This window comes from Amblyomma americanum, chromosome 4 (assembly GCF_052857255.1).
Source record: "Amblyomma americanum isolate KBUSLIRL-KWMA chromosome 4, ASM5285725v1, whole genome shotgun sequence".
NCBI classification, from domain to species: Eukaryota; Metazoa; Arthropoda; class Arachnida; order Ixodida; family Ixodidae; genus Amblyomma; species Amblyomma americanum.
Window position 1 is genome coordinate 88,633,233 of NC_135500.1, and position 17,792 is coordinate 88,651,024.

At 45.3% G+C, this 17,792-nt stretch overlaps 2 protein-coding genes across 5 annotated transcripts in view; both read right to left on the reverse strand.

The window, feature by feature from the left end:
* The window catches only part of LOC144128115 (uncharacterized), a 535,742-nt gene that overhangs the window by 393,977 nt on the left and 123,973 nt on the right, over positions 1 to 17,792 (reverse strand). The window contains exon 2 of one of the 4 annotated variants that reach the window (XR_013313693.1): positions 1,832 to 5,840. The exons of 1 other annotated variant lie outside the window; for it this stretch is intronic. Coding sequence is in view for 1 of the 3 variants with exons in the window: in XM_077661201.1 (XP_077517327.1) it covers positions 5,791 to 5,840 (50 nt within the window). In the remaining 2 variants the exon portion in view is untranslated. Of the gene's footprint in view, positions 1 to 1,831; positions 5,841 to 16,619; positions 16,747 to 17,792 lie in introns of those variants that run through there. 2 more of the 4 variants (XM_077661201.1, XR_013313692.1) reach the window with 2 other exon arrangements.
* On the reverse strand, positions 825 to 1,982 carry LOC144128114 (alpha-(1,3)-fucosyltransferase C-like). The gene has a single exon (XM_077661199.1). It carries the CDS (start codon positions 1,980 to 1,982, stop codon positions 912 to 914), a length of 1,071 nt encoding a protein of 356 aa, XP_077517325.1. The 3' UTR covers positions 825 to 911.

The window sequence follows — 17,792 nt, forward strand, 5'->3', positions numbered from 1 at the left end:
GCTCTGTTGCGTCTTTTGATTGTTTTTTTCCTGAAAATCTGCCAACTGACCGAGATTTCTTCTCTAATGTCTAACCCCACTAGTGGTGTCCTGGAGCCAGATCAGTCCATGTTTGCCCACAGCCGTTATCCACATCCGCAGCTGTTATCCAAGAATCACGACGTCTGGCCGTGGCGGATGTAAACACGGCGTGTGCGAGCGACATATAGCAGCGAAGCCAGGCAAGACTTGCGGCCGCCGGCCGCGCAAAGCAACGCACACAACTGCTGGAATATACAAAGCGTGGGCAGGCTGCACAGAACCGAGATCCTGACTGCGGCTGATTAGAACGGAGTATCGACAATGCGCGGTCGCAACTGGCCCAATTATAACGGCTTGCGGGCCTTCAGTCTGCCATGCGCGACCACAACCGGAACGTTGCAGCGTGCCCCATCTATTTTGCGTTTCTGCGTTACTCACACATTTAACCAGATAATATACGACATTTGTCACCGAACACCTGCATCGTCTGCTGAAACTCCTCGGAACCGACTCTCATCCGTGATCGCTCCAACAAATGCCACCACTGAGCAATACTGGCCTTTTACGGATAAATGAGCGTTTGTCAGGAAATTGACATCCTTAATTCCTTCGGAAGCAGCCAACCCTGCTTACATAAGCAAACAGCATTTCCTTCCTGGAAAAGAGTATTTTGGACATATTCGTCTTGCTGAGCATAAATTTCCAAAACAATTCAGCAAGCGTAGAGGCCATACTGTCCTATCTGCTCCGAAGCAGAATCTTCTCAGTCCAAGTGAAATGGGTGTTGCTTCTTTGAGATCGATAGCCAAAGGCAGGTAGCGTAAATTAAAAATCACGTCGGCTTAACTGGTGCCCACGTTGGGCGAGTCCCTCTCTCGGCGGTTGTCACCCTAAACTCCCCACCTTCGACAACGGCTTCCACCTCGCCACCAGGTTTCTATGTCACTATACGACGAACTACGCTGCATAATTGTTGTGTTGTGGGCCTTTTTACAAAGATGGCAAAAAAATCTATATGGCCGTTCCACATCCTGACTGTCCTTCCACTTGAAATAAGAGGTATATGCTGAGTAGTTTTTCGATACACCAACCAGGTGCTCAGCAAGATGCTTCGGCGATCGGAAGGCCAGCGCATCAATGTACGAGTTCGAGGGTGCGACAGCACTATAATTAGCGCCGCCAAACACCACAGGTACTATGTCGTACGCTAGCGCTATGAAAAGTTTTTCTGTGGCGTAATCAACGCATATAGAGTTTTCGAAAGCAAGCATGTAAAAGTAATTACGTTCAAAATGCTTGTAACAACTGTCTTCTTGGTATCTTGGACATCTGTAGAGCCCGCAAGAGCCATAAACATCGACCTGTAAGTGCCGTCTCAATTCCCTGAGGAACGCTTCACGCCTACCATGTGTCTGGCAGTTGCTTACCACCCAAACAGCAACTTTTCGTTTAGACTCCCAGATTATCCGTAGGTCCTTTCTTGAAGTCACAGCGCCATTGCGTTGAACGACCCTACCATAAGGAAGATACACGTCCGAGTCAGACCGGTACGTCATGGTCCAGTTGAACATATTTTTCATGTGCCTAAAATTAGAAAAGGGCGTGTTTGGTGGGGACTCCAACGTAAAGAAAACCCATTTCTGTTTGTTCGAACGGTTAGAGGGCATATCTTCAATGTCGCGTACATGAAATAAGATGACATCGCTGGAGGCCAGTAGACGCCGGTCGTTGGTAATTACGCAGTTTGAATTACAGCCTTCTACTAACTGTTCGCCGATTCTTGTGTCATTGAGCTTTCCATACCACGATCCAAAGTGTTTCGTCCACATCATTATTCGTGGTAAACGATGTGCAGTGCTGATGTTTCTCGACTGACGGTGATGTCTGAATCGATGAGCGATGACCTTGAATTCGTCCTGTAGATTCCATGAAGGCTTTCTGTTCAGCACCGCGGTGGACATTAATATGTAAATAGCAGTCAGTGCAGTGACTAAAAGCGCCAGCTTGATAGCCGGCTTGATGAGTAAGCTGGGTTTGGAGACAGTGAGTAAGCAGGTGGGTCCTGGAATCAGAAACATAGGAAAGAGTGAGCTCATTCTTTAAATCCTGCCATGAAATCAAGTACTCAGATTCAGCTTAAGCAATACGATCTGGTGAGGACTGCCAGCACTTTGGTAAAAATAATAATAATAATAATAATAATTGGTTCTGGGGGAAAGGAAATGGCGCAGTATCTGTCTAATATATCGTTGGACACCTGAACCGCGCCGTAAGAGAAGGGTAAAGGAGGGAGTGAAAGAAGAAAAGAAGAGAGAGGTGCCGTAGTGGAGGGCTCCGGAATAATTTCGACCACCTGGGGATCTTTAAGGTGCACTGACATCGCACAGCACACGGGCGCCTTAGCGTTTTTCCTCCATAAAAACGCAGCCGCCGCGGTCGGGTTCGAAACCGGGAACTCCGGATCAGATGGCAGTTTCCGAATTTTTGGAGGCGCAAAGAGGTGTCCAGCAAGCTACATAATTCTTTGTTAACCAATATTTCGAATGATTTGCTGTAGTTGCGTTTTCCAACAACTCGCGTTCTTAGTTTACTTTAGCTCTCGACCGAACTAAAAGCCTCCTCCCCACCCACCAAACTCCCCTCAAACCGAGTCACGATGTCCGAATGGATTCGCCATTATGCCCGTGTTTATTTTTCTCTCTCGTTACGGTTTCATAACCGGCAAACAGCTCCTAGAGTTAACGTCATGAAGAAGCTGAAATGGAGAGCCCAAGAGTTCGCTCAATTTCATATCTGAGGCGACTGCGTCAAGCTTTGAAATCTTCTCTCAAGGTCCAGATATAGGCTCTTAAACATGCTGCTCGAAGCTACATAACCACTATCTTAATTGGGCATCTGAGCTCAGTGTGCTAAATGCAGGTCAGCACTACGTATTGTGATTTCATTACTGTGCACTCTAGGCACCAGCGCGGCATTAATAACAGTCGCTCTGAGGCCTAAGTCTGATTCCTGCACTCCTTCATTATAATCACCAAGCGCAATGTACAGTAAGCTAAGCAGGCAATGCAGCTGTGTTTTTCTGTTTACGACGCCCTACTTGTACTACTTTGGTCTTTTTTTCGCTGACGTTTCGGAAGAGACCAATAAGGCTCACTCGCTCCCTTCAAGAATTAACAGGAGCTCATGGCCGTCGTAATCTCTCTCTACGATAGGGTTAGCTTTGGCACCGCTCCCCTGTGAGGAGCACAGCAACGCAATTTACATCAATCAATTATACCCTCAAGTGCGATGTGAAAGGTAAAAGACACTAATGCGTGCCTAAGAAACACATTAAATTCAGTATGCACTCTGAAAATGACAAACTGCTGCTTCCAGGTTCATGACGAAATTACCGCCACGCATCTCAATTATGTGACGCGCCATCTATTCTTGTAGCTATAACAAGTTCGAAAGGAGCGTCAAAGCTTATGTGAACGTCCTATCGTATTAACGCGATTGCGTTAATAGTGCCCATCATGGCCTGGCACAATTTTTTCGTATCACTTCGTAGACATCGCTACTTCCTTCGCCCTCACATAACGCTTAACCTACACTTAACAGTAATATGCCATAGCATCACAGATCCCTCGCGCGCAAGTATTTCTTCCCTGTCGCTTAGATTCTCTCTTCATGCCCATCTGTATGAGGAATTGATCGATCTCTCCTTTGCAATTTTAGATTGCGCGGAATCGTAATACCATTAATTGCACAGTGGTGAAGTGGTTAAGCGATGGTCCACTGCCCCGAAGGTTGGCTATTTCAACCACAGCCATCGAGCAAGCCCTCCCCGGGCAAGCCGTCAAGACCAGTCTTTAACGTCCACCTGCCACAGTAGGCAGTTTACTTAGAATGCAGTGGACAGGTTGCCATGTTCATCAATGGGGAGGTTGTAATGTTACGACTTGGCTACGTGATCTAGATGGCAGGTGTGCCACATTCTTCCTCGCTCGTAACAATGCCGCGACGCTAGAATTTCCGTAGTACGGAAGTATTAACGGTGTCGTGCTAAAACTGACCAGGAAATGGGGATTGCTTCTGAGCCGTATAGCGGAGGCTTTATTGCAGCCCCCAAAGACAAAAAACTCCTGAAAGGTGAGGATAACGATACTCGTTTCTTGAAAAAAAGTTTAGAGCAGAATGTGCTCCTTAAATGCTGCACTGCACGGCTAAGAAACAAGCCATGTTGCTTTGTTACATTTGGCAAAAACGACTTGTGCACTATCGCTGAGGAAAAGTGCAGCAAAAGTTGAGGACAGAGTTCAGCCTAGAACGAGCACAAAGAGAGACCCTAGGACTTCGTCAGTTTCTACGGTGCTAGTACAAATCAAGTTCACCTATAGTGAAATTTCTTTAAATGCAAAATTTAATTCTTGGCTTCCTCCTCAAGAATTTCCAGTAGCGCGAATTTAGTCGCGTCTGTGCCAACGCATTGGTTAGTCTCCTCTGAACTTTCCCCGCGCAGAAAAAGCCAGCTTGGCTCTGCATTTTCCTCACCGCTGATAAAATGTACGAAATGTGCGGACTCTGCCCTTTTTATCATTTCGTACTCAATTAGGAAATGTTGCTGGGCTAGTTCGCACATGGTTTCTCCTCTCCACCTCTTTCGTGTTCGTTGTTGTTGTGGCTTCGTATGACTGTTAAAGTTTTATCTCCGTCGTCTTTTTCTTCGATTTCATTGGAAGAGTAGAACTTCCTGAATTCGTTTTTTAAAGGGGCAATTAGGCAAAATTGTAGTCTGCCTGAATCGATAGCTTACCACTCTTCAAGAAACCGTGCTTTCAGTAAAGTCTGAGCTTTTAAGAGCTAGAAAAGACTGAAAATTAAGTACAGGTGTGGCCATGACCAGCTGCTTTACCAGGCAAACTATGCTTTGTCAATGCACTTTTCTGTGCAAGGGCCGTGAGGCTTGGCTATCTCCTTTTTATTTCCGAAACGTCCTTACTGAATTCGTATTGTTCTTGGCGCCACGCGTGTGAACTGAACGGCACTAAAATTTTTGAAACTCAGTTCTCTCAATAATGCACGCCCACAAAGGGCCGAAAGCATAATGAGGGTCAACAAAAACGAGAGGATTCTGCAATAAAAGCAACCACTTTCAGAGAACATTTGGAGAAGCAAAAAAAAGCAACGAACTGATGCGACATACAAAAAGGATTACCAGCGTACAAGCAAGAATATGAAGATAATCATGCTACGTCTGCTCAACCAATACTGGGCTTAGAGAGGTGTCGACACACTGCATTCATGCATCAATAGGATTCACGAAAGCGAAACCCACCTCATCTTTTGGCATGGCTGTAAACTACTTGATTAATTTCTCGCGGATAAGCGCGGACGTTTTCTTCGAGCAGTTATTTTAAAATTTGATGCCAGACTTGTACTTATTTTTCATAACAACGGCTTCCGCCTTTTTCCACCGCGAATATCTGACATTGTGCACCCCAACCATATCAGAGCAAGCTTGGTGTTTAAATACTTCCACTATTTTTCACACATAGCAGCGGTCCACTCCCAGTAAAACGCATAATTGTCACACATTTTAGAGCCCAGTGGTTTTTAATAACGTCAAATCCGGTTTTTCGGAACGTGCTGCGTGAACTCTATACCTGTTCCGCTGAAATTCAAGTCTTTTTCTAAGATTCTTCATTATTGCAGAAATAATGAATCCCAACTCACCATATTTAAGACACCTTGCCACATTTCTACTGAATTCGTTTCGCGTGAACGCTCCTAGGTCTCCTGGAGTCTTTTGCTGGCCACGGCCACTTCCATGGTGAGCCCTGCGGAGCGCACAAATAGCAACAAAGCCATAAGTTTTGAGGAAGGCTCAAGCTTCCATTTTCATGTGGCATGATTTCCTAGTGTGTAAAATCATAGTTTGCTTTGTCTTTGCAATGTAGGCGCTGCAGTCTTCTTTTTAGACTCTTACACATGCTGATATGTTCTAATGAACATCGCTCGACGTTGATGATGAAAATTTTTATTTTGAAAAAAAATCAGAGCGGGAATTATGGGAAGGTGGTTGGGTCCTCAGTGCAGAATTTCGTTCCCAAAGGTTGTCTTCCGTGTTTTTGTTCGTCATCGAGGTCCGAGTGGTACAGGAGAACTACCTCTTATCCCTCTTACGTTGCCTGAGTTCTTAAATCTACAGAATTATTAGCCAAACAGGCTCATATCGTATGGTATAGGTCTGCGTATTAGCCACATGAATTACGCTATGAGTTCAAAGCTTCTTAAATTATATTGTGGAACTTTAGCTGCATTGTTCAATGACATAGTTTGCTGTTGTCTGAGATGACATTCTTTGGCTTTTTTAGCTTTTCCTCGTTAGACGGAGGTGTTATGGTATTCCGGCATAGCTTATCAAAGGCTGAAACGAGTCACCTGTACAGGGAGGGAGGCGGAGGGATGTCGGGGAGAAATGCACGGGCAGCGGCATGTGCAAGCTCGTTTTCCTCTACTCCATGGTTGTCTGTTATCAAAATCAACTGTTTGTTGGATTTGCAAGCTCTGTATTATTGCAGGATTGTGCAAGGCAGCGGTGCAAATCTGCCACAAATATATTTTCTGTATACTGCAAATCTGCGTTGATGTATTCTGATACACGATGTGAGACCGCCAGCGCAATCGCTTCCTCTTCTATCTCTGCACTTTCTACTGGCATGACAAATAATGAAATGACTACGTGTCCCTGGTGGTTTGCCAATATCTCTAAAATTCTTTTTAATGTGACCCTCGGGATCTGAAAAGATATCTACGTTAAGACGGATCTCCAGAGTTATTGTATCTCCGATGCATTTCCTTGGCTCTGGCAGTCCTGCTTGCTTAGTGATGCTCCGAATGCATGTCTCTATAGAGAGGAGCAATCCGAAACAACGATCTCTGCTCTTTTGGAATAGTTTGTTTCTGTACCGGTGTGGTAGAGTTGTTCAATTCCCGAGTCATCTAACACCCTATGGCTCGTTGTAGTCCCCTTATCTACCGTTATTACTCGTTAAACGAGCTTTTGTGAGTTTGGTTAACGTATTATGCACCCCCAATGTATGAGCCGTTCTGTAGACCTTTTATAAGATAGTCCCATTACTTCGTTATGGGTCTGATGTGTTTGGACGGGAATCGAAACGCATGACAGTCGCCGTTCTTGTGGTCGACAGCATAAACAATCATTAGTCTGTTGCCAAAGGGAAGTTATCTGTTGCATTCCTTTGTCTTGCGGCGCCAGCTATCTAGGTCAAACTGGTCGCTACCTGAATGTTAGATTGCAGGACCGATTATAAAACTTGGGAAACATCAGCGCGAATTGTGTGCCTATAGATCATTCCAAAAGTTTTGAACCTTTGAAGAAGCAAACCACATTTCGTGAAAAGCTTGTTTACTGCTCAGGAACAAAGGCAGGGTCGGCAGGGAGATCTTAGGGCCTTTTTTATCGCTCAAACACGCTAAGGTTCTCTCAGCACGCCTTGAATAGTGATATAGACGACTGAGATGGCGTTGGTTGGTACACAGCTCGAGCAGTTCTTATTAGAAAAAAGTGACAGGAATGCTAAGTGATGGCTGTCATTTTGCATTGTATGTTATTTTTTAAATAAAATTTCAGTTGGTAGTTGCGTCACGTCTAATCCTTCTCTTGTTTCGCGCGCGTCACCGCTCGGTGCGTTCAGACAACAGAGCTATTTAAACCGCACTTTCTCAATTAAAAGCATTCTACTCATTATAAAAAAGTGCAACTAGGCTTTAAATGAGTATATTTTTTCATTATTCTTCTTTTCGTAATTATGCGGTTCTGCGAGAGATCATTTGAATTGATTTTTTCGCATGTGTGCGGACATTAACCGCCCTGCATTCCCTCCCTTACTACTGATTTGTAATCCAAGAATTCGCCCCGACTCCAACTGGAGAAGAACACTGTGTAAATTGATTTATACTGGTGTAACGTCCCTTTTCTTCTTACTATAAGAAGTTCTTATTTTTCTAGAGAGAAACGTAAGCTGCACTCCTCTGCATAATTTTGAGTAATGGTGGCTGCTTCTTGAGTACCTCGTAAATTCTTCCTAAATTACCCATGCTTGTTCGAACTGTGATATCGGCTGCTTACATTGCGTTCAGAAGTCCCCCTTACACTTCAAGTTTAACCACTAATTGCTTGTGAGCAACGTTAAAGACAGGAGGGGAAGGAATTGCTCCTTGCGGCGTGCCCCTCGTGCCCATATGGATTGGCTAGAACTAATATCAGCAATTCCAATGTGGGCATCTATATGTTGTAAAAAGTCCCTGATGTAATTAAATGTGCTTTCTTCACACTGAGGTTTGCGTAGGTTTTCTAAGACTTTTTATTGTTTTACATGGTCGAATTCACTCTTAAATTCTAGCCCTAATATAGCTTCCGTAATGTATTTGCCATTTAGATCATTAATTATTTTTTTATAAGACTGAACAATACATCTTGTGTCAATAAGTGTTCTCTAAAGCCAAACATATTGTTCACCATGTAATCATTTTCCTCTAGATACGTAGTATGTCTTCTCTGACTTCCTTTCTCCATTGCCTGTCCCCAACATGATGAGTGTGAGACCGGTCGGAGCTTACGTTAAAATCAAAGCGGAGGTATCAAAGGCAATGAAGGTGTCTAAAATGGAGTGCAATAAATGCATTTGGCTAGGACCAGGAAGCGTCGGCAAAACGGAGAATGATACGCAAGAATATGTTTTCACTCAATGTGGAAAGTATGGAACGCTACAACATGAGATGTCAGATTTGCAAAAATATTTAATTCCGGTAGGCAAAGTAAAAAACGGGCTTTTTGACGGAAGTATTGGAAACAGTATAAAATACTCGAAAGAAGAATAAGCGGATGATTCATTTCTATTTTAGGATTTTCATTTTTTGTTTTGCTTGCCCCATTATGATGGGTGTAGCATCAGCCAAATGCAGAGTATTTTCGCTTGATTGGAACCCGACCCACCCGCCCCCCCCCCCCCGCACATAACATATATGGCAAACATACAACATACAAAGTCTCTTGCAAATTATGTAATACTCTAAGAACTCCAAATGAAATATTAGATAGAAAACAGCAAGCACAAATGCAGTAGTATCAGATTCGCGCCATTCATATTTAAAGCTTATTACACGAGCCTAGTTGTGACGGCACGCAGGCTACATTTTTCTACCTGCACGTCGCTTCAACAAAAAGCATTTAAAAGTCACGCCATGGTATAACACAACGTCTGAAACCCAAGTTGAGTTTTAAACTTGAAAAAGGCCAAAGTTCTTCTGAGCACCGACTTATTGGCACAGCTAAATAAGGACATAATAGAAAAACTCTCCCTCACATTATGTGTACGATCGTTTCGTCGAGATGCCCAGCCCACATAAGCTTTGGTGGATGGAGCAAGTCACGAATCAAATCCTCCACGTTCCCTTCAAGCGGCCCCAAGCTCTCTGTTGACAATACTCCTTCAAAAAAAGAAAACCTCCGAGGCGCCAAGCAAGCACTTCTCCCACCATGTGGCACTGACCTCCCTGGCGGACTTGCACGCTGGGAAGAGGTCTTGCTTCGAAGCTTGCGCCTCTGTGTCGCCCCCCGCCCCCCCCCCCCCCCGTAACCTGGTCGTGGCCGGCACAGTATCATGCCCCTTTGGGTGACTCCTGTCCCTTCTGTCCTTCTGCTGACTGCGAGGCGGACACTAAACACTTGCTTTGGACCTGCACCTATTTGCGTCCTAACAGGCAGAAATACCTGCTCCTGTGCGGACTGCCCCCATGCCGTCCACGAGATGTAGAACAATGCATTTGGGCCACACCACCTGATGTTACAGGAATTTCTTCGAGAGTTCAATGGAAACCTATATTTGAAAATATTACTCCTTGCCAGCAGGCACAGTGTCGCAATAAAAAAAAAGAAACAGACAAATGCCAAGCCGAATCTCCGTAACTATAGCAACTGTGTGCATGCGCAAATAGGAGTGGGGCTGAGTGATAATAACCTATCGCCGTACAATCTGTGGGCTAACTGTCACCCCTCGCGGCCAAAAGTGCAAAAGCATCAGGATACGCACTTAATCAAAGGTTCATTGCATTCACAAAGAGAAAATTAATAAATGAATAGGGCGTTATTAATACTGGGTGATATTCCTTAAAATATTCGAAATAGGCGATGGGATGGAACAAGATTGCATCGCTTGTGAATTGTTAGCCTTCAATTGGGGATACACCGATAATGACCGAAAAAGAAGCCGCGCTCTTGACGCGGCCAAAAAGGCCGTCGCCAACGGCTTCCGGATAGTGTATAGATAGACTGCGGAGACATGGCAATATCACGATGTACAACATTGCATTACTAACACCACGCGGTGGTGGCGCCTTGCACTGCGCATTGTGCAGTGTTTGAAGTGTAGAACAGGCATGCGGCGGGGGGGGGGGGGGGTTCTTGTGTTGATTTACGTGGGTTTACTTCGATGTTTTATTGTCTGCTGGTTTTGCGCGTTCCACATTGTCTTCTTTTTTACTGACTGCAGTCGCGCGACCTTGCTAAAACTCCGACGTGCGCAGAACTCTGAACAATCTGCAGTGCAGTCCTGGACAAATCTCACGACGGCCGCTCTTGCATCGTGCGCAGCAAGAAACCAGGGTGAAGTTACGTATAGTGGATTATCCTTAAGGCAGACGTGGAACGTCCCATTAGATTTTGCGTGATTTGTCAAGAGGAACGTAACGCTTCAGTGAACGGAGGGCTTCACCTATGTTCGTGACGTTGTGTGCACCACGACTTAGAATCATCCTTTAATATTGCTCTGAAAGGTGGCCTCAATAAAGGTGCTCTATTGTTCGGATGTTTAGGGAAGCTAGCCCCTTCACGAATATACTGCTGCCTTATCGCTTATCACGAATAAGTTGCCTTATCGCAACTCACCTCAATCTACCACGTATGTAGAATAAGCCGCTTCTTATTGAAGGCGCAGCCGTCTAGATGGCGCAAAACTTGCGCTGGGGAAAAGAGTAGACACCTAAGGGTTCATGCAAGCACGAATTCTAACGTGTCGCGAGTGTCACTTCTTACTGGATGACAGGGCATTGGCGCGCATTTACTGCGCAAAGCCATAGTGGGTCCATGCTGTGATTCCTGGGCAAATAGGACATGTCTCTATCGAAATTCGTGCAATCGCACCCCCGGGCGCCTTGAATTGGTGTCGCCGCAAAGACCACATACGACATACTTCTGCACTTGGAGCCCCTCCTGTTAGTGGACTAATTGGCGAAGTTGGTGCCCCCGAGTTCATGGCCTTTCCCGCAAGTGGCAGCGCACGGGCACTGCTCTGGTCATCACCGCCCACGAGTACTTTGGGCTAACCTAAAGCAACTCATATAGGCGGGTCAAGACGCTAAACCACTCGAAACACGCATCCACTCCAGAGATTTCAAGCCGAACTCTAAATTAGAGCTAGCTGTGTGTAACTTAGAGGAGAGGAATGTCACGTCTGATAGGACACCGCTGATAAGGTATCCTATAAAGTGCGCTTGTAGTGCGAAAGGTTAAAAGCCGAGGGCTTCTAACTATCGCCCCCTCTTTCGACCGAGCCATAAGCTGCTAAGCATAGGGCGATAAAGGACGGTCTGACGAGAGCTTTTTTGCTACTTTGTCTCGGCCGTCGGTCATGTAAAATACAAAAGAATAAAAAAGCCGTGCACTCTTGGCGCATACATTTACTGAACCTCTGTTGCTTCGCATAAGACTGTGATCAAATTTCGTGTGGTTACGTCGTACGTAGTCCTTCGCAATGCTGTGGAACATTATGATCACAGGCAAACACGATAGCATATATCTGTTTAAATTTCAAAGTTCATTGAAGAGCTTAGTAGATAGTGTTTGCCATATAATCAAAATAGAAAAACTTGAAAGCTGCATATGGGTGTACACAATCCAGAATTCTTCAAGGCAAAACGCTGAGGCCGCGCCCACACACTTTACTTGCTTTTCTAAGAAATTGGTTCGCTTTCTGGGGGTTTAACGTCCCAAATCGGCTCAGGCTATGAGCGACGCCGTACTGAAGGGCTCCAGAAATTTCGACCACCTGAGATTTTTTAACGTGCACTGACGTCGCACAGTACACAGGCGTTTACAATTTTTCCTCTCTCGAAATTTGACCCCCACGGCCGGAATCGAACCCGCGTCTTTCGGGTCACCTGCCGATCATCAAAATCCCTGTGCCATCTCGGCGGCCCCTTTTTACGAAATTATCAGTACTGCGAAGCTGCAAGAACTGAAGTAACCGAAATAAGTGACTAGGAGCACAACTTACTCTAATGTAACTTATTTTCTCTGTCCAATGCACAAATTTCGGTTTGGAGGGAATCACACTTTGTCATCACGGCACATGACAGTTAGGGGCTATAAAGTTTTCCAGAATGAAAAGAAGAATTCCCCATATGGTCCCTTGTACACAAAGCAATCCAAGCTTATCACTGCTCCAGGAGTGGAATGAGAACTCTCAGCGATCAGTGAGTCTAAAGCAGGGAATGACCAATTCCGCATGTGTCGGCATGTAGGGAGCTCCAAGGCAACAGAGGAATACTTGCATCGGAGGGATCTGTATTGCTATCGTTTTGTACTCTTAAATGTACATTTGGAGCTATGTAATTGTAAAAAAAAAACATTATTCTTGTCTGCGAAGTCTAACGAAAGAGGACCCTAGGCCGCTGAGGGGATAGTTAACACTATCGCGTCATACCATGAAGGTGGAGCATAAGTGTCCCCGCTAGTTGTGGTTGATTATGTATATTAATACCGAACAGTACCCGGATTCTCATGCGACAGCTTTGAAGGCCCCGTTCCCAAGAAAATCCGGTGTCGGCTTCATCGGCATCGGTGTTGTGGGCGGAAAATCAGGAGCATGACTCTGGCAGGTGGCCCCCAGAGCAGGCAGGTAGGTCGCCTTGGTCACGTGACCTTGTGACGTCATCACAAACTGCTCACCGGATTGCGAGCAAACTGCCGACCCTGGCAGGCGGCAGTTGAATTTGTGATTCGTCGCGGAAGGTTGCTTGGGAAGAGCAAGTTGTGTCTCAAGACCCTTACCGGTGGCAGCACCGCCCATCACCGGGCTGTGGCGCATCGCTTAACCGCTGCAACACTGCGCCAGGAATACTATGAGGATTCCTTGCGTTCTATTATTCTAAAGTAGGGAATGACCAATTCCACATATATGGGCACTAACCAATCAACGCTAATACATCACACCGTTAACACGGAACGTAACTGTTCTGTCCAGTTTTAGTGCGTCAAAACTAAGTTCCCCACTCAAAAATCTTCCCGATCCTTGTCTGAATATTTCTGGATCTGAAAATCAAGCCTTGAACCTAAGCCGCAGTGGAAACCAAGTTCTATGACGCCTAATTTTGCATTTTGCCTAACCACACTGAATCACGTCCGTACCACTTCAAGGTTCACATTCTTAATGACCGTGTACTGTGCGATGTCAGTGCACGTTAAAGAACCCCAGGTGGTCGAAATTTCAGGAGCCCTTCACTACGGCGTCCTTCATAGCCTGAGTTGCTATGGGACGTAAACCCCCATAAACCAAACCAAACTTTCTTAATGAACCCTCCTGTCACTACTTAGAGCACATGCTGTGCGAACCGGCTACTCGAAGAAACCACAGCGAGGGTGAAAAGAGGACAAGATTGCGAAAGAGGAGGATAGTAAAGTAGAGACTATACGGGTAGCGAACTACAAGCTGCATCCGGCTGCAGTACTGTTCACATGCTTGAAGCACGCATAGACGTAATAACATGCGATTGTAGGCTAGCGTGATAATAGACAAAAACAAAACAAACATCGACGCTGTGGCCTTGGGTAAAGCCGGTTTACAGGGCACACGTGGAATATTGCGAAGCTGCAGGCAAGTACAGGTCAGATTTAAGGAAGCAAGTGTACACGGAGCACATGAGCGATGCACCGATTGGAGGAAGCTATGGCGGAGATGCCCAGAGGTGACGTTATGGCGAACCTTCTACAAAGTAATAGGAGACTTAACGAACATAACCATAAAAGAAACGAAGATCAAACTTAGAACACTAAACGCGGAACACGGTTGCGGATGGCTTGAACGTCTTGGTCCGAAAGATGCACAAGCAGCGAACTGTGTAGGAAAGGTTGTGGGGCATTTACGATCTGCACAACCGCACATCCAGGTCGCGTTATGGGGAATAATAACTTTTAATGTCTATTAGGTTAAGGAAAATAGCAGTGACTCTCTAACTGAGCGCAGTCACAGGACCGCATCTTGAAGAGGGGGTAAATGAGAACTGCAAAGGAAGAAGTAAGTAAGATTCACTGTTAGAGACAGCTCGAGGCTGTTAACGTTAACTGACAAGGCACATCCACTGGCTGCTTTTTCATTTCTCCCCCATTCAAATGCTGCACCCGCAATCGGTATAAAAGTCGACGGGTGAGTTAAAAAGGTATTTGCTTGAGGAAAGCAGCGTTATCTACTGGCCCAAAAAAGATGTGAGCCCTTTGGGAGCGTACACATTTAAAAGTAAAGTAAATTAACGTAAGTCGCTATCCCTGAGAAAGACTACGTAAGGGAGTCTTACAACTAGAGACATTCATTTACAGCGTAGAGTGGTAGCAACAATAGGATGGTGACAGAGAAATAAGAAAGCAGGTTTGCTGACGGTCCAAAAGCGCTCAAGCACCACTAACACAAGCGGAAGTTTTCATTTCTTTCGCCTTAACAAAATCCTTTCTGTAATTGGACATGGCGCTGGAAAACTGCAAGAGGTCCCTAGTACTGCAACAAGAGAATAAAAACGACCGGGTGTTTAGCCGACGTATCTGGGTAAGAGTCCCCAACGCATGTATTGAAGCCTCCACCAGCTCCACCCTGTTCCAAGTTCACTTGCATCCATAAACGCCGGCTGGCACGTACAGGTCAGCAAAGTTCGCTGTTCCAGCAACCACGAAAGTGTGAGCCGCGCAGTACGTGCGGATTGTCCTATATTTCGCCAAGCTCAAGGATGGTTTATACAGACCAAACGGGATACTCAATTAATTTGCGCCTACATCGGCGTAGGAAGGCGATTTCATACCGCTGTCTCGTGAGGTGAATATAACTGGGCAAGAAAAGTAAAAAACTGCTTGAGATATTGTGATAATCTTTGACTTAGTTATATACGGCCAAGACACGTGCGATATCTTGCTTTCAGTTTATGTGTTCGGTAAGGAGTTTGACTTTCTCGGCTCGGCTCGGCTCCAGTTTATATCGGTACCGCCTTTGACTGTAATGGCTGCCTGTGCACGTTGGACATGGGGATGGTTACTCTGGTTTCCTAATAAACTCTAGTTGAATGTCTGTGTTTTTCTTTTATGTGTCGTCTCAGGACAGAGTTTTACGTCCTAAACAGTTTCAAATATTGTCACTCCACTTGGTTCTCTGCCACGGGTTGACACGTTTCTCATTCTGCGTTACCGACGCAGTTACACTGACGGCAAAAATCATTTCTAAGCGTTATGATTGGCCACCATTTGCCTACAAGCACTGACTTACGTGGCGCTCGGTGGAATCTGTCTATGCCCTCGGTCAAAAGCATGGTTTTTAAAAAGTACAGAAAACAAATCTTCTCTACTTTCGCCGCTAGAATTTTTTTAAGGATTGGGAAGAAGCGGCATATGGCCGGTAAAAATAACTGGAATGCGTTACTTGAATTGTTCCGGTTGGGTTGTATTTTTTAATTCTGCCTATTCTGTAGCGCAGGTAGTTCAACTGTGTGATTGCTCCAAAAATGATATGAACTGCGGGACCACTATATAATACGAGATTTAATTGGTATCCACCTTTTTTACACTTTTGAGATAAGAATTCTTAGAGCATAGCTCTTGGTTCCTAAATAAAAAGTTTCCTTCTTCACAGCAATCCCACTACACAAATGCCATCTCCGTATAGCAGCTCAGTTCTTCACGATAGAGACTCACATGATCGTCTTCATCGACCGGTGACAGAGTGCCAGCGCACAACGAGATCACTGCTTTGCGCAGCAGACTGCAGCCGCATGTGCTCAACAGACAGTGCTTTTCTAAGTTCAGGACGCCTACGAATGTTGCCGTAGCTGCACCCTACTAAGCAAGCAGGCGCTTTGGGATATCGCGTTAAGATGGTGGGTATGGATCTGCATTGTTTGTGCAGTCACAATTAACATTAAAATGACAAGAATCTGTCGCTAACGCGATAGCAACAGGGAAGTTTTACGAACAGGAGATATCAATACATCGGAATGTTGAAAGTAGCAAACGCGCTGCAAGTTGGTGCCGTTCAAGGTTCTCTCGGCAATAAGTGCTAAGGCCTTCTGTGTGACCTACAGTATTTTAATAGCACAATGAGAAACAATGGATGTTCAGTTGGACGATCCTGCTTAAAGCGCACTAAGCACTCGTTTCATAAATACTGTGATAAGGCAGCCGAACGTGAAGTCATATTTACCTTATTTTTACCATAATATATGCGTTACAAATGGCAGACAATTAAACATAATAGCAGTAACTCTTAAGTGCATTTCACTCACATTGCCCGGAAACCACGGCGAACTTGAACCCAAGCAATTTTCACAACCGCCACAACGTCTGGTGCTGCTTTCTCTAGGCAATATATTTTATGTATGTACCCACTCCTGCTTGGGCCCGAACAGGGCCTGCAGTATTTGAAAATAAATAAATAAATAAAAACATGCTAAAGGCTACATATAAATGCCATCTTTGCCATCTGTCATCTGAGCGTTCTGTTCTTACAGCTGTTTCGGCTCCAGTATCATTGCCGTCATGCATGTGGAGTCAGGTGCAATGAGACAGCAATGAAACATGAAAAATTGTTTGGCTGAAAAGAAATGGCGCAGTAGCTGTCTCGCATACTCGGTGGACACCCGAACCGCACCGTAACGGAGGGCTATCCATGAAATGGAGACGGTGTCCGAACTCGTCGCTAATTCCGGCGAAGAGCGGGCGAGTGCCATGGCGTGTTATGCTGGGAAAGTAGCGATGAATGATGAGTATGCAACCCAAACTGAAACCCAAATTCAACTGCTGTATGGATTCACTTCGATGAGTGGTTACGAGGACAAAACATGGCAACTGTCAACATATTGACAGGGTTGGAAACCTGGTTTGGGAAAAACTTGTGTACTGACAACGTGCAAAGACAGGGTCAGAAGGGAGATTACTTAGGCTTTCGTTTTTGCTAGCACACGAAAGGGTTTTTCAGCACGACTTGAATAGCACGATCACAGAGTCAGATGGCGTCTTTTTGGAAACAACTCACTGAGTTGTTAAAGGAATAAAGTGACACGCGTGCGTAGTGATGGATCCGACTTCCTTAAACATCCTCATTAAATATCACTCGAAGGCGTCGCACCTGAGGATACATAATAATTAGCGGCCACAAAACAACCTTTTGGAATTCTCCGAAACGTAGAATTTCGGAGGAAGCCAAACACATCCTCTCAACAAACAAAATTGATCGAAAAATATCCATCAAATTGGTACCTGCGCACGAATCTGTTCCTGGAACGAGGTTGCGACCCGCCGCGGTGGCTCAGTTGGTTGGGCGCTCGACTACTGATCTGGAGTTCCCGTGTTCGAATCCGACCGTGGTGGCAGCGTTTTTATGGAGGAAAAACGTTAAGGCGCCCATGTGCTGTGCGATCTCAGTGCACGTTAAAGATCCCCAAGTGGTCGAAATTAT

Bases quoted from the DNA above. Each gene is read 5' to 3' on its own strand.
- LOC144128114 (XM_077661199.1), bottom strand. From the start codon at position 1,982: ATGTCCACCGCGGTGCTGAACAGAAAGCCTTCATGGAATCTACAGGAC.